This window comes from Sesamum indicum, linkage group LG11, assembly GCF_000512975.1.
Source record: "Sesamum indicum cultivar Zhongzhi No. 13 linkage group LG11, S_indicum_v1.0, whole genome shotgun sequence".
In the NCBI taxonomy this organism is placed as follows: domain Eukaryota; kingdom Viridiplantae; phylum Streptophyta; class Magnoliopsida; order Lamiales; family Pedaliaceae; genus Sesamum; species Sesamum indicum.
In genome coordinates this window covers 1,547,489-1,562,822 of record NC_026155.1, presented here as the reverse complement: position 1 = coordinate 1,562,822, position 15,334 = coordinate 1,547,489, and the positions used below count along the sequence as shown (strand labels likewise).

The window sequence follows — 15,334 nt, the reverse complement described above, 5'->3', positions numbered from 1 at the left end:
TGTCCAGCTGTCCGACTGAGATCAAGTTCCTTTTCTTCAGTTCTGTGTGTCTCACATCATGTAGGGTCCAGCATGACCCATTCGTTGATTTGATCCGCACATCTCCCTTTCCTACAATCTTGAGGGGTTTGTTATCTGCAAGATAAACTAAGCCAAAATCACCTGAGGTGTATGGCTCCATGATGTCTTTATTGCTGCATGAGTGGAATGAGGCCCCTGAATCCACAACCCAATCATCGGAAAAACTGCTCACACTCAACAAGAGTGCATCCGTGATCTCTTCCGCCGCGGCATTCGCTGTCCGGCCCTCCTTTTCCTTCTTTGGCGCCCGACATTCGCTTTTCATGTGTCCGGGCTTCTCGCAGTTCCAGCACACCATCTCCTTCTTGCCCTTGTTCTTCCCCCTGGACCTTAACCTTGACCTTCCACGGTATTTACCCCGTGTGTCAGGTCTCCCTCTGGACTCTGTATGTAGCGCAGAGCCAGATGATCCACCCGTTTGCTTTCTACGGGTTTCCTCGTTCAACATCATGTCCCTGATGTTGTCGAACTTCATCTTCTCCTTCCCAGACGAAGTGCTCACCGAAGTAACAACCACATCCCAACTATCATGTAAAGATGAAAGCAAAATTAACGCTTTTACCTCATCGTCAAACACGATATCCACAGACGCCAGCTGTGTCGTGAGTTGGTTGAAGTCATTGAGGTGATCGGCCACCGACTTCCTCTCCTCCATCTGCAACCTGAATAGTTTTTTCATCAGCATAACCTTGTTCATTGCTGAGGGTTTCTCGTACATATCGGCAAGAGTCTGTAGAACTTCCTTCGTGCTCTTTGCTCACTTCACATGATAGGCGACATTCCGAGAGAGCGACAGGATTATTGCGCTCATCGCCTTTCGATCGAGCACCTTCCATTCTTCATCACTCGTCTTCTCGGACTTCTCTGCAAGTGGTTCGTACAGGTCCTTCCCGTACAGGTAGGCCTCCATCTGCATACGCCAAAACCCAAAGTCGGAACCATTGAACCGTTCGACTGGAAACTTTCCCTCCATCTTAACTCCTTGAAACAGGCTCTGATACCAGTTGTAAGGAAATGGATCGGGTTAAGATGGATAACAGGTGGAATATGAAGGCGATAAAAGACACACGAATTTGTTAACCCAGTTTGGATATAAATCCTACGTCTGGGGGCGATACCAAGCCAGGAGAAAACACTCAAAGAGGAGAAAAATTGAGGAGTACAACACACACACACTTGTATGCAAGTCTTCACCACACGTGAAAGACAACACTCACCCTCGTCTCAACTCTTTCTTTTCTCTCTACTCTATTCTACTTTGCTCTATAAAACAATGCTAATAAGAGTAGTATATATAGCCATGACTTATCCTTTTTCCAACTCAACTTGGGATTTCTAAGTTGAATGAGGTTATCCTTCTCCAACTCAACTTTGAATCGGGTTATCCTTCTCCAACTCAACTTTGAATCGGGTTATCCTTCTCCAACTTAACTTGGGATTTTTTCTTTTTCAAATCAATCTTCACAACTTAACACTACTATTTATGACGATGTTATTAATTAGATACCGACATTAGTAGAGTGCCATTTAGCTAATAAGCCCATGGATATTGAGGTTCCACAAGCCGTACTTCCTGATACTGTATTTCAAGCAGTTGTTCGAATTCCTTATGATAAGCAAGTGAAACAAGTTCTTGCTAACTCTTTCTGTTCTGTTACAGCCAAGCAAGAATTAAGCTATTTTAGAGTTCTTTTAGGGGTCTTGAAGTCTCAATCTTTCTTAAGAAGCCAAAGTAAACCATGTAAATGATCGAGACCTCGCAAACAACAACGCTCCTTCCCCATATGGAGTTGGAACCCAAAGGCAATCGTTGTGTTTATTGTAGGGGAAAGGGTGAAAAACCAATCATATTAGGGGTCTGACACGCCCATTAGGTCAGATCAAGGAGGGTTGGTGTGGCACCTAAGGCCACAGCTTTTGAAGGTATAAATGGATCTTAGAGCGTATAGGAGACACTTTTGTCATAATACTGACAGGGGACAGTTCTATCTTGGAATCCACAATACTTGCTACATACTCCGACTGCACTGGATAATGCTTATGACGACCATGCCTCACAAAACGGCTATCGCTCGCCGTATACAAGATACAATCTTCGTATACACGTGACTGTCATGATTCCTCAAGTTCGAGAACTAATCTCGTACTATTGAAATCGAGAATCCCAATCATACCGACCAAGGCCCTAAGCCTTCCATATGACGATTCTCGTGAATCAGTACATTTAGTCGACTACCTTTCTGTCTAACCCACTAAAATTGAATAGACGACCTACGTCTCCTACTGATGAAACACGACTGCAGTACTTAGTGCAAGTCTCTGTATGATCCTCGATGCCCTGTCTTAAATTCCTCGATTTGGAACGTTTCAAATCGACCCTTAATAGTTGGTTTTATAGCTGCCAAACCAGTGAGCAACCCAACTCCACAGGTTTAACCTTTCAGTCTGTGGGCATTATGTTGTAGCATTGAAATCCCGTTCAACATCAGTTGTAAGCACAATGAAACACACTGCTAACTTGATTAACACTTATCGTATTCATCAATTGAATATTATTCGATAAAGATAGACGAATGTCAAATAACCAATTCAATTGGCTTTTGGTCACCCATTCCAATAAGGATACTTTTGAGATTTGATGTAGTTATACAGATTTATGTAGTTTATTAAATTGATTTAGTACTCCTAACATTTATTTACAGCCATCAAATAGATCATTCTGTTGGTCAAAGTTTACAAAATTTACTGATAATAGCAAGAATTGAATAAAGATCCATATTTACACCCGATTGATTTACAATTAACCTATTGTAGGTCAAATGAATCTTTACAAATTACCTTTATAAGGCTGAAGATATACCTCCTCACGTGCATTAACAAATATGAAGATATATAAAATTTTATTTCACTTACAATAAATCTATTGTACGTCACAAATCAGAAGTATATATGAATTTTAATTTTTTTATTTATTTTGCAAATATCAACAAGTTTAATTAATTTTGACTACTATAAAATTAATTCGTTAGTGAACATTAAAAGTATTAGATACAATTTTCAATCGCATAAGTTTTACGTATAATTACACCAAAATTTATAAAAATGCGGTGTAGTTACCAATTTATTTAATTTACATTTACATATTACTTAAAAAGTTGTATCCCTCAAATAGAAAAATGCTTACTCGTTTCGGATACTATATGTGGATTCAAATAAGTACAATGAGATTAAGAACTTAGATTCTCTATATATATAATCTCATTATTTACGTACTTCTGAAAGTAGATTTATAACTATAATAAATTCTCATTTTTAATTTTCATACCAATCTCAAATTGATGAAAGAATTCTCTTGGAACTCATGTGTTTGTTTTTTTTCTTTTTTAAAGATAACAGTGACATGATTTGTATGTGTTTTTTCTGTCAATTTTTTAACAAAAATTGACAGAAAAACTGAAATTGAGACTTTTTTTTTTTTGCAAGTTTGAGACTATTTCCGATAACCCAATTAGTAATACGATTGGTATCTAAATTATGAAATAAAAAATTGCAATTTTTCCTCTCATGTTTGATCAACATAATAAGAAAATTTGATTTCTTTTTATCTATCACTTGAAAATACGGTTTTCATTTATTTTCCATAAAATTATCATTTATTCTTAATTTTATTACTTTCGCAATCCAAGGAGGCTCCGTTTTTCTTTGTCATAAGAAATAACTAGACGATAAGATAGATTAAAATTAAATATATGACAAAAAATAAAACCCTTGTCGATCTTCATTGCACTTAGGAGGGGCGGCCATCTAAGATTGTCCCAAATGATCGAGCCTACTTTAAAATTTGTGGTAGCAAAAACTACGTTGACGCGAATCCTTTTTTTTTTAAATAAATTGTGCAATTAGAAAAGATTAAACTATATAATAGTGTTGGATTTGTTGAATATCCTTTTACCATAAAACAAAAAACATTTTTTGATGAATTAAATTAATAAAATAATAAATAAATTGTGCAATTAGAAAAGACTAAACTATATAATAGTGTTGGATTTGTTGAATATCATTTTACCATAAAACAAAAAACATTTTTTGATGAATTAAATTAATAAAATAATAATTCGTCGCCTGAGAGATTCGAACTCTCGCGGGGAAACCCCATGTACTTAGCAGGCACACGCCTTAACCACTCGGCCAAAGCGACATAGATGACGTTTTAAATCATCCGCCTGTATTAAAACAATATAAATTAATTAGTTCCTTCTCGTCGAGCTATATTAACATAAAATAGAAAGACACTTTGGGCTTGTTGATTTGTAACACCACTTTATTATTTTTTATAATATATTTTAAAACGTGAAAAATTATGCATGTAGGAACGACTAACCATTGTGCTTAATTATTAATGTCATTGTGCTTTTGTGCTAATTAATTAATTAATTAGTGAAAAATTACCTAACCTTTTTATTTTTATTTTTAAAATAAAATTAGTTGTAATCATATAATGATCTCAATAAATATATTAATAATATCAAATATTTATAACTAATCAATAATTACTATTAAAATAGAGCTACATTTCATGAGTTGATGAGATACGAACTTGTGACTTTATAATTATGGATTCTTGATTTTGTCAATTATATTAAATTCATTAATTAGTACACTACAAAAAAATTATTCTACAGTAACAACTTTTGTAACGACCATGTTATTAATTTGTAACAGCTTTTGTAACGACCATGTTATTAATTTGTAACGTACACCCTTATCGCGGTTTTTTTAATTTGTAACAGCTTTTGTAACGACCATGTTATTAATTTGTAACGTACACCCTTATCGCGGTTTTTTTGGGCATTACAAAATATTTGTAACGGCTTGCTTGAAAGCCATTAAAATTTGTAGTGGTCTTTTTACCAGCCATACCTGACCATTACAATTGTAGTCCGATGGAAAAAAATGAATTTGGACCTGCTTTTAGAACTATTCAATTAATTTTAATTTAATTGTTATTTATACGGTTTTTGTAATACATATAGGTATGGTTGTGATTCAATTTTGGCTCGATTTTTTGATTACACTTTGTAACGTCTTGCATTATGTTATAACGGTTTTTGTATCAAGTATTGTATTTCTTTTTTCAACAGTTTTTTAATGGTCTTTATAACACCAGATGCGTATGTTGGTTTTGGTTTTGTATCTGCCTTTGTTATTATTTTTTACACTGCTTTAGTAATAGCTCTTAGGACGACTTTTTCAAAATTGATAACTATCTTTTGCACGATCTTTGTAACGGGTTCAGGATTATGAGATAGTAATTCATATTCTCAATAAATTATTCAAACTTTTGTTATATGTAGTAAATAAAAAATATATATAATATAGCAAGAAAATAAAAATAATTTAATTACAAAAATAAAAATATTATTTTTACAAATAAGAAAAATCCTAGCTAATCTAAATGAGCATCCCTTTCGGCCATGTGTTCGTCGTCGTCATCGTTGCCATCATCTAATGGGGGATTAGCTCGAGGCTAGGGCACTGGAGGATCGGGCCAGGTGGGATCCATCCGCTGTAATCCACTCCTCATGACTCGATACCTGATCATCAAGGTTGGGGCGAGGCAGTTGTGGTGGTGAGGGCGATGGAGCAGTGGAGCTACTGTATGGTCTAGCAACCGTGTGGTGGGCCTCGTACTCGAGACTGAATACTCAGCCCCTCTTTTGACCGCGCGCTATTGACAGCCACACCTATTGCTCATTCGGGGCCATCGAGCCTTGGGAGGATAATAGAGGGTCTTGATCACTGTTTTGCTCTCTTTGGCATTCCTCCATCATCTTCGCAAGAGCTCCTGCAAATAGATTAAATAATTAGATTTAAAAAAAAACTAATTTTAAATAAAAAATTAAATTATTTTTTCTACTTACCGCGACCTCCACTGCTCTCAGGCCGCTCCATTGGCCGTCCTTCTTTTTTTAGCACTTCTCAAACACCTCTATCTATTTGACGGGGCTTTCGAGTTGTGCCTCTTGTTCAAAAATTATTTTAAGAAATAATTAAAAATTTTAAAAAATGAATTAAATTAATACTATAGCTTAAATACTTACCATCTTACGCTTATGGGCCCCAATGGAGAACGACCCAAGTTGTAGATGGTAGCAGCTACGTCCAGGTTGGCTATATGGTTGACCTTATTCTTAACCGATTGTGCCTGAAATTCTGGGCTCGCCCAGTACTCCAGAAGCTGGCGCCAAATCTCCTCGGCCCGACACATCTGCAGGAACTTCTCCACCTATGACTTGACAACCTTGAACATTGACTCATCGTGGCAGTCCCACCAGTAGGACATCTGTAAATTTCACATATTAAAAAAAATATAAATATTAGATTAAAAATATAAGTATTACTTAAAATTAAATATTATTCTTACCTTTAAATGTTGAAATCAGAATACCTAGTACTCCTGTGAGATCTGCAATATGTTTCTCTAAGGATGCGGATAATGCCCTTTGACCGTAGCATGGATCACCGTGTGAAAATCCCAATCGAACCTGAAAACATAATTAAAAATTAAAATAATAAAAATACTTAAATAAAATTTTATAAAATAGTTAAATAAATTTACGTACGTACCTCGCATTTGGAAGCTGATATAATGCCTTTCTGTTTCATTTTTTTTTTTAAAATTCTATCTTTCTGTTTTAGTTTTATGTTTCAATTTTCTGTTTTTGCTTCAACTTTTTCTATTTTTCAGTTTTAGTTTTTCTATTTTGGAATATAATCAATTTATTCATTTTCTGTTTCCTTTGAACAGGCCTCTCCTTTAGTAAGTTAATGGAAGTATCATATTTGCAAGCCAAGGCTGAAATGTCATACCTATTAAGTTATTTTCAAATTTTGGTATCAAAATTACAACATGCCCTGTATAATGATACGAAAATTACAATTTTCTCCAACCAAAAACACACAAATCTCTAAAGTGTTTGGAATTTTTAAGGACATTCTTGTCCTTTTGCATGTTAATATATTTTTCCCTATATAGGTCAATCCATTGTCTATTTCCCTATAATTGTTACTTCCCATGGGACCAAGACTTTAGATGAGGACAATTGTCATGAGAGCAATTTACAATGATTCACTATCAATACTGTTCACATGGTCCTTTCTGTTATAACCCTATTAATTGAGTGATTAAATCGTTATGCTTTTACTTCTTATGACCGTCGATCTTTAGATAATTGTCAATCTTTGGATTTATCAACTATTTAGTAAGTTTTAAGAATTCAAGTGATGCTTTTACTGTTAAATTTGTAACGGTCCTTGTACCGGCTTTTGTATGCCATTACAAATCTAATCACATAAAAAAGAATGAATTTAAAACTGCTTTTGTAACGACTCAATAGAATTTTGATTTAATTGTCATTGTAACGGGCAACTGGGGTTTGCTCCTGCGGCACTGGAAGGACAGTCACAAGTACTCCAGCTGCACCCTCTCCTCGCCATGAGAAGTCTAATTATAATAATATGGCATAAACCCTCACATACACAAATGATAACTGACATCATCTGTTGTTGTGAACTTTGTGTTTTTGCATTTTCGGCAAGGGTACCTAATTTTGTTTACCATCCATATATCTACGCTGACCCTTTGCCCATTCTATGAAAGTCTTAAGCTCATACTAAACTCTAGTGTAGGACCTGCCCTTCCTAGGAGGTTCTTATTATGCATCCATCTCCTCAATTCTCGTAATATGATGATATATATCACTGTATTTACACGTATATATATAATTAAGTTTCTAAATGACAACTACAAATATTACATTGCACTATTCAGAAGAATCCATATAATTAACATGATATAAGATTAACAAAAAATCATAAAACTAAAATAAGAAAATTATAATTAATTTAACTAAACACAATCAAGTATTAAATTAGTCTCTGTTACCTGGTCAACCAACTTAAGTGATGATCACCACTAGTTGATGGTCCAAAATTCAAGTAATAATTTACAAACTATTCAAATGTATATGCACGAAAATCAAGGTGTTGAGAGTGTACGTGGTTAGCAAGAATTTCTACAACAAATTAATGAAATGAAATGAAAACAACTTGCACATATATATAAGTTTTTTTGTAGCATTTTTTGGAACGGCCTTTGGAACTCCTAAGATAGCCGTTCAAAACTAGTAGTTAGAAAATGAAGTCGTTATTTTGTAACGGATTTTGTAAAGGCCTTTATAAAGAAAACTGTCTCTAGTGTCACGATTTTTGTAACAAAGCCTTTCTGTATGTTTTCCCGGAGTAATGGCTCTTTATTTTACAAAAAAGCCGTTACAAAAATAATGAGCCGTTACAAAAACTATAGCAAATTAGTAACAGTCTATGAATTGTAATGGTTTTACATACATATAAATCTTTTGACGGCGAATTTAACTGTTCTGACTGTTATAAATTAAATATATTTTTATTACCCCCTCAATGACGTCAGCACGCCCAATCCGTAATAAAAATATTAAAAGGCCGTATGTATTGTAACGGCCATATGGCCGTTATAAATTCTCGCATTTTTTTGTAGTGTCACTCCTCCTTAAAGTTGCCCGAGACATCGAGAGTATAATGACTTGGTCACAGTAAGTTGAAAGTGCAACAAACAAAACATTAGTGAATCCAAATATATTTTTGATGTAATAGAAATCAATACTACAAATAGAAAATAAAAAAGTGATAGTACAAGATGATATTAATACTGAGCATTACATGTATCCCAAAAAAAAAGGTACAAGCTCTATCTAATGTCAAATACACAATAAAAATCCAGCAAAGAATATGCAAATCTATATGATAAATAAACAAACTGAGCAAAATCAATAAAGAATTACAGAATTAGTGAAATTCAACTAGCTAATGCGACAACACAAAATCGACTATGCACTAGTTTAAAATAAGATTTCTAAACTTCACCAAAGAACACCTTTAACTCACATCAAATGAGTATTACGAGGAAATCAAGTAAAAATTTATGAATAAGAATGGTATCCAATTACTATCCACATTTAATTTTAAATGTTAGCCTAGAGCATGGCTTATATCTTGGAGGATCTAACCATAATTAACCAATCACTGAAGCATGCACAAGAAACTACAAGAATCTCCTCATTAGCCTGTTACTAATTTCACAACTTAGGCACTAGGTCAAAAATTCAAAGAACCAGTCCAAAAATCGTTCTAACTTTGAGCGAACATTAATTAAAAAAAAAATCATTCCTAAATATATTACAATAGCCTAAAAAAAAGAGGAAAAATCAAAATATAGGAACGGTCAATTTATATTAACCATTCCAAAATCAGGGTGAAATTATTTTAAAAATACCAAAAAAGAAAATTAAAATTTTAATATTGTTGAAAAAGGTTTAAAAATTTAAGTGACAAAACGCGGTGCCACAATTTTAATTTAAAAAAAAAAAAAAAATTTATGTCACCGCGGTAGAAAACCGCAGTGACATATTGAAATTAAAAAAATAAGCATAGTTAATTTAATAAAAAACAAAAGTAGTTAATTCATTATGGTCTGAGACTACCATCATTCGAATCCTCTCGTTCAGACGATTCCAAAGAGACCAGCCTTGCTCAATTTCATTAAGTATTTATTGAGATATGAAAATTTGAAGTATTTCCGCCGTCAATATTTGCGTTGAAGTTGTTTGCCGTCGTTTCTCCGCCATCAGGACGAATCACGGATTGAGACCACTATTGTTCGAATTCTTTCGTCCAGACGATTCCAACGAGGCCAGTCTTGCTCAATTTTTTCAAGTATTTGTTGAGATTTGAAAATTTGAAATATTTTCGCCGTCAATATTTGTGCTGAAATTAATTGTGATCGTTTCTCCGCCGTCTGTACGAATCACGGCCTAAGACCATCGCTGCTTGAATCCTCTCATCTTGACGATTCCAACGAGATCAAATTTACTTATTTCCGTCAATATTTCACCACGATTCGAATTATTAAATTATTTCACAATGTTTTTCTTTTTTATGTCAGCTAAAATTGCATGATTTGTTTTTAATGAATTAACTACTTTTGTTTTTTATTAAATTAACTATGCCACTGCGGTCTATTACCGCGGTGGCTTATTTTATTATTTTTCTTTATTTCAATATGCCACTTAAATTTTTAAACCTTTTTACAACAACATCAAAATTTTAATTTTCTTTTTTTTTTTGGTATTTTTAAAATAATTTCACCCAAAATCAGTTCCCAAAAATTTAATTTCGCGCCAAATGAAAAATGGAGGAAAAATCAAACTTAGAAACATTTTTTAAATGTTTGACAGCTCCTAAGATGAATTTAAATAAAATTATTTCTAAATGTATAAAATATTTGTTCCTAAAATGACTTTAAGAAAATCATTCCTAAAGGAGTTCCAAAACCGTTCCAAAATATGTCAATAGAATCCTTGTTCACTTTCCGATCACGATATCTCAACATCCGAACCCTGATTAATTCCAAACTTAAATGCATAATAATACTTTCCATATGTGAACATATCCAGTGGTCTGATCTAAAATCACATAGTCCGATGGACAGTTGCATCATTTTTAGCCTCGTCGATTGTGTATAGATACGATATCTCAGTATCCAAAAATGTTCAAAACTTCATCGAATAAATTTTGTCGATTTAATAATATCCAATAGTCTGATTAAAATTTTAGCGGTCTGATTAGGTGATCCAATACAATATAAGATGCTACTTACATCTATGTAAGACTAACAAGCTTATATATGTACAAATATACTTGATCATGTATCAATTTAATTCAAAGCTATTATATGTTTCCAATGACCTTAATTAATTTATGGTTTACTTTTTTTTTTATCATTAACATGTTTAGGATGATTTTTCCTATATTTTTTATTTTTTTAATTTTTTTAGGAAAATAATTTTGGCACACAATTAGGAACGATTTTTTTAAAAATAAGAACGGTTTTGTTAAAAATGCTCCAAAATGACGTCGTTCTTCGATTAAATAACATCGATTTTATTTTTAGGAATGGTTATTATTAAAAATGCTCATCAATTGAAACGACGTCGTTTTGGTTATTGGAACGATTTTATAAACAATGTCCGTTCTAAAGCCCGTTATAAAAATCAATATATATACAACAATTAGCAGATTTTTTCTTTCCCTTCTCCCTTTCTCTCCCTTACTCTCCATTACTCTCGTCCTCTCTCTCTTTCCCCGACCTCTTGCCTCCCTGCGTCGTCCCTCGGCGTCACCCCTTCCTCGACACTAGTAGAGGTAATTACCGGTTTTTTTCTTCTTTTTCCTCCCTATTTTTCTCTTCGTTTTTCCTCCCCCATTTTTCTTCATTTTTCCCCCATTTTCTGAAATAATTTTCCTCCATTTATCACCAATACAATAAAAATAGTTTCAAAATTCAGGCACAAGTATTATAAAAACCATTCTAATACCCCGACAAAAATAATGTAGCTGTTCCAATTTCGTCAAAATCATTTCAATTAAAAAAATAATTTTTTTTTGATAAATTCAATATTAGGAATGATTTTTCATATAGTGTTACAGTTCCCATCCCAATTAGGAATGGTCGTGCATGAATCGTTCCTATATTTTTGTAACGCCATTTATAAGGACAGATTTTCAATCGTTCAAAAAATCGCTCCAAATAAGTTAGTTGTCCTGCAAACCGTTCCAAAAACCAAAAGAAAAAAAACGTTCTTGAACACGCCCTAAATCCCACCTTTTCTTGTAGTGTTACCAACAGAGCGGTAAGGCCCACAAACCTACTCTTTCTTTTCTGAGATGGCAGGCCCAAGGTACAAGCCCATTTTTAATCGGGCACGTCATCCTACAATTGGGAGAACACATCATATGAATTGCCAACATATTATACACATCACCCTAGAATATATTCAGGTGGTTTCAAGTAAATCGGTAATAAATAAGCTGAAAAATTCACAAATAACCAACTCCCGAACTTTTAAGCAGATAGAGTAGGGTTCAGTCCAGGTTACCTATCTCATTTAAATCTAGTCCAAAGCACAAACGATATTTTCTAGATGATGAACAACTCAAAGGACTTTCCAATGGCGTACGACACTCTACAACAACCCCCGTACCTTGCTCTATACACGCCTATAAATAGAGATTTTGTACAGTCATTTGGTAACACCAATCCTCTCATTCAAACTCTCACTATTCTCATTGTTTTATCTCGATTTTCAAGCTATTCTAAGCTTACATTTTGTACTCCACACGAATACTTATCACTCTCATATCATATTTCATCATTATTCTTACCATAATTCAAGTTTTTCTTTTATCTCTTTTTTAATCCGTTACTGACTTAAACATTAGAGTGCTAACTTCCGTTTTACAGGGTTAGTCTCAGATAATTTTCAGATTTGAAGAAAGATCCTTCGACCCTTCTGATGTGGCCAAAAATCTGATACACATCAATAGTATTAATTATTTAAAATTATTTTTTACAATTATTTTATAGTTTTAATTTTTTCCCTTTTATTTTTTCTATTTTTCCATTTGCTCATTATTATAAGTTCAACATATATATATATATTGAGATAGTTAAATAAAAAATTTACTTATAATTTTTATAAATATTTTTATAGTCTTATTTTGAGAAATTTAAGCACATTGATGGTGTGTGCGGAAAAGTGCTTGCAGGTATCAATCATAGCCATTGGTTGAGGCCTCCAATTTGCGGTGACCTCATTTTCCGGTGGCAGGTCATATTGGGTCCAATTTGATAAATCTTTTTACACACTTGTCAATTTCATTGATGGCCCATGAATTAAGGTTGTACCAATTACTACAACATAATTGCTTCAAAAAGCTCCAACCCACCATTTGTCATACACTCATAACTAGTTTATTTTTAGGGTAAATTACAATAATTTTTTTAAAATTTGATATAATTATAAATACTTCTTCCCTTGTAAAATTATCAAAAAAAACAAAAATTATTTTAACTGCCGTCCACCAAGTTAGTTAGGTTTTCATTCATTTTTTAATGGTGAACTGATCAAAATGTCATTTATGAATTATGAATTATAATTTTACTTATTATTTAAAATTTTCTTATAGACTAAGTGAATAAATTTTTCGTAATATTTTAAAATTTTCTCAGTCCACCTCGTCCGATTTTTTTTATTTTTTCTAAAAAAAATTCTTTTAAAAAATTTACAGCTGAAGCAAAATTGATAATTCCAAGCGTCCATCCAGGGATTACATAATTTCATCAAAAGCCGGGGATATTAATAATTTTTCAAATAATGAGGGAGTATTCTTAATTATGCCAAATTTACTCTTTTACTCTCATTCCGACATGATCAATTTCATGTCCAATATAAAATGATAACATACCTGGTAAAAACAATAAGTACCTGTTGTTCCTTAGCCTCTTCAAGTATGTATTGTGGTTCACCTTCTGCAATTAAACTTGAAAGTTGAAGGGTGATGCTAAGGATTTTACCAAGAAAAAGGAATCAGACAACATTAAATGTTATAGCTGTTGATAATTTAGACATCATTGACATTGTTTTTCTCTTCTTTTTTTTCAAAATAAATAAATAAAATTTTAGTTCATCCAAAATTCCAATGTGCAGTCAATCCTACATAAGCTTCAAGTACGACTTACACTGGCTCGACATTAGGCGATTTGATGGAGTACATAAAGATACAAGCACTGTGGGTGCGCTGATGGTTTGAGATGTGCAGCAGAGGATTTTTAGTGTAGAATTACCTATTGCTATTAGCACTTGTGCGCTTTACCGCTTATGGCGAATTTCTTGGCATGTCGAGGAAACCGCTTAAACTAAGCAAGTTGTATTGTACTATTGTACTTTTTTTTTACTGAATGAAAATTACATTTACCGAAAAAAAAACTTACATTGACTCTTAATTGAATTTTCTATTTAAAATTCTATTCTAATTAATATGCAGACCGCGTGTATAAAAACTACATTTATTTTATTTTAAAAAAAATTATATTAATGTTCATTAAGTTGAACCAACCTTTTAAGAGAAAATTCAGACATCCAAAATCAAGAGTAGCCATGTAATGATATTTCATTTCCCATGTAACAAAACAAGTCTCCAGCAACATATATACATATGAATTATGACATATCCCTTTCCAATACTCTTCCCTAAAAACCACAAAAATTCAAACAAATCTGCCAAGACAGCCCAACTGAGAAACCTATATACAGAAATGGCCTATATCCCTTGTAAAAAACCTTAGATTCTTGATCCTATTATTAAAAAAAAACACAGAAAGTCAGAAACAAGGGATGAAAAAGGCATAGAACCAACACTCCTTTCTATGATGATCGACTAAATCCTCCTCCTACAGGAACTCCGGAGTCGACCACAACGGAAATGGAATCTGTATGAGTTTGGTCTGCTCCATTACCCTCTGCTCGTTCAGAAGTTGGGAGCAGCCACTGCTGAGAATGCTCAAACGTCGTCTCAGAACTATCAAATAAATGAGCTGCCATCAGAGTAGCCGCTCGGACATGTTTCACTTCAGCAGCGTCTTGTACTGAAAGACGGCAGACTGGGCAAGTAGACCGTCGTCTGAGCCATGTATCGATGCATGATAAATGGAAACTATGGCCACAGTTTGGCATGATTCTCAAAACTTCTTTCTCTTGGTACTCTGCCAAACATATGCTACATCTGTAATTTCAAGAGAACATACATCAAAATCTATAGGTTGACAGCAACTTCTGAACTAACTGTAGTGAGTAAATCATAGTGACAGCGTAGACTCACTGTGCATCTTCTGTTGAACTGAATGCTTCAATATCGAACTTCATCGTGGGAATTGCAGCAATGCCTACTGGTTCGAGACCATTGGCATGGTTTTCTGCCTGCCGCAAAGAGATCCAAATTTGAAAATGAGATGAAATGACATCCAGCCACCGATCTCTAAACGATAATTTGAGTTAAGGCAAGAATGATGCATATAGAACTTTATGGATTGTATATTCCAGACAGAACTTCATTTCAAGGATACATTTGATGGCACGTCTTTCTGCATATTAAGAGTATAAATTTCTTAATAAAATAACTATTAACACGGGACAGCTGCTTCAGAGGAAATGGCAACGATGCAACTCAAATCCTCTGAATGTGACAACACAACACAGGCCAAGAATCCCAACAATCACAAGAGCAATTGTTACAACACACGCCAATCACATAGGTCAAT

At 33.7% G+C, this 15,334-nt stretch overlaps 1 protein-coding gene and 1 non-coding gene across 2 annotated transcripts in view; both read right to left on the bottom strand.

Moving 5' to 3' along the window:
* Positions 4,198 to 4,279, bottom strand: TRNAS-GCU. Its single transcript has one exon. It is a non-coding gene; the product is annotated as a tRNA-Ser (tRNA).
* Positions 14,170 to 15,334, bottom strand: part of LOC105173197 (RING-H2 finger protein ATL5) — a 2,624-nt gene continuing 1,459 nt past the window's right edge. The window contains exons 2-3 of the mRNA XM_011094878.2: positions 14,896 to 14,993; positions 14,170 to 14,799 (exon numbers count right to left, since the gene is read on the bottom strand). Of these exons, the coding sequence (XP_011093180.1) occupies positions 14,442 to 14,799; positions 14,896 to 14,993 (456 nt within the window). The 3' untranslated portion in view covers positions 14,170 to 14,441. The remainder of the gene's footprint in view (positions 14,800 to 14,895; positions 14,994 to 15,334) is intronic.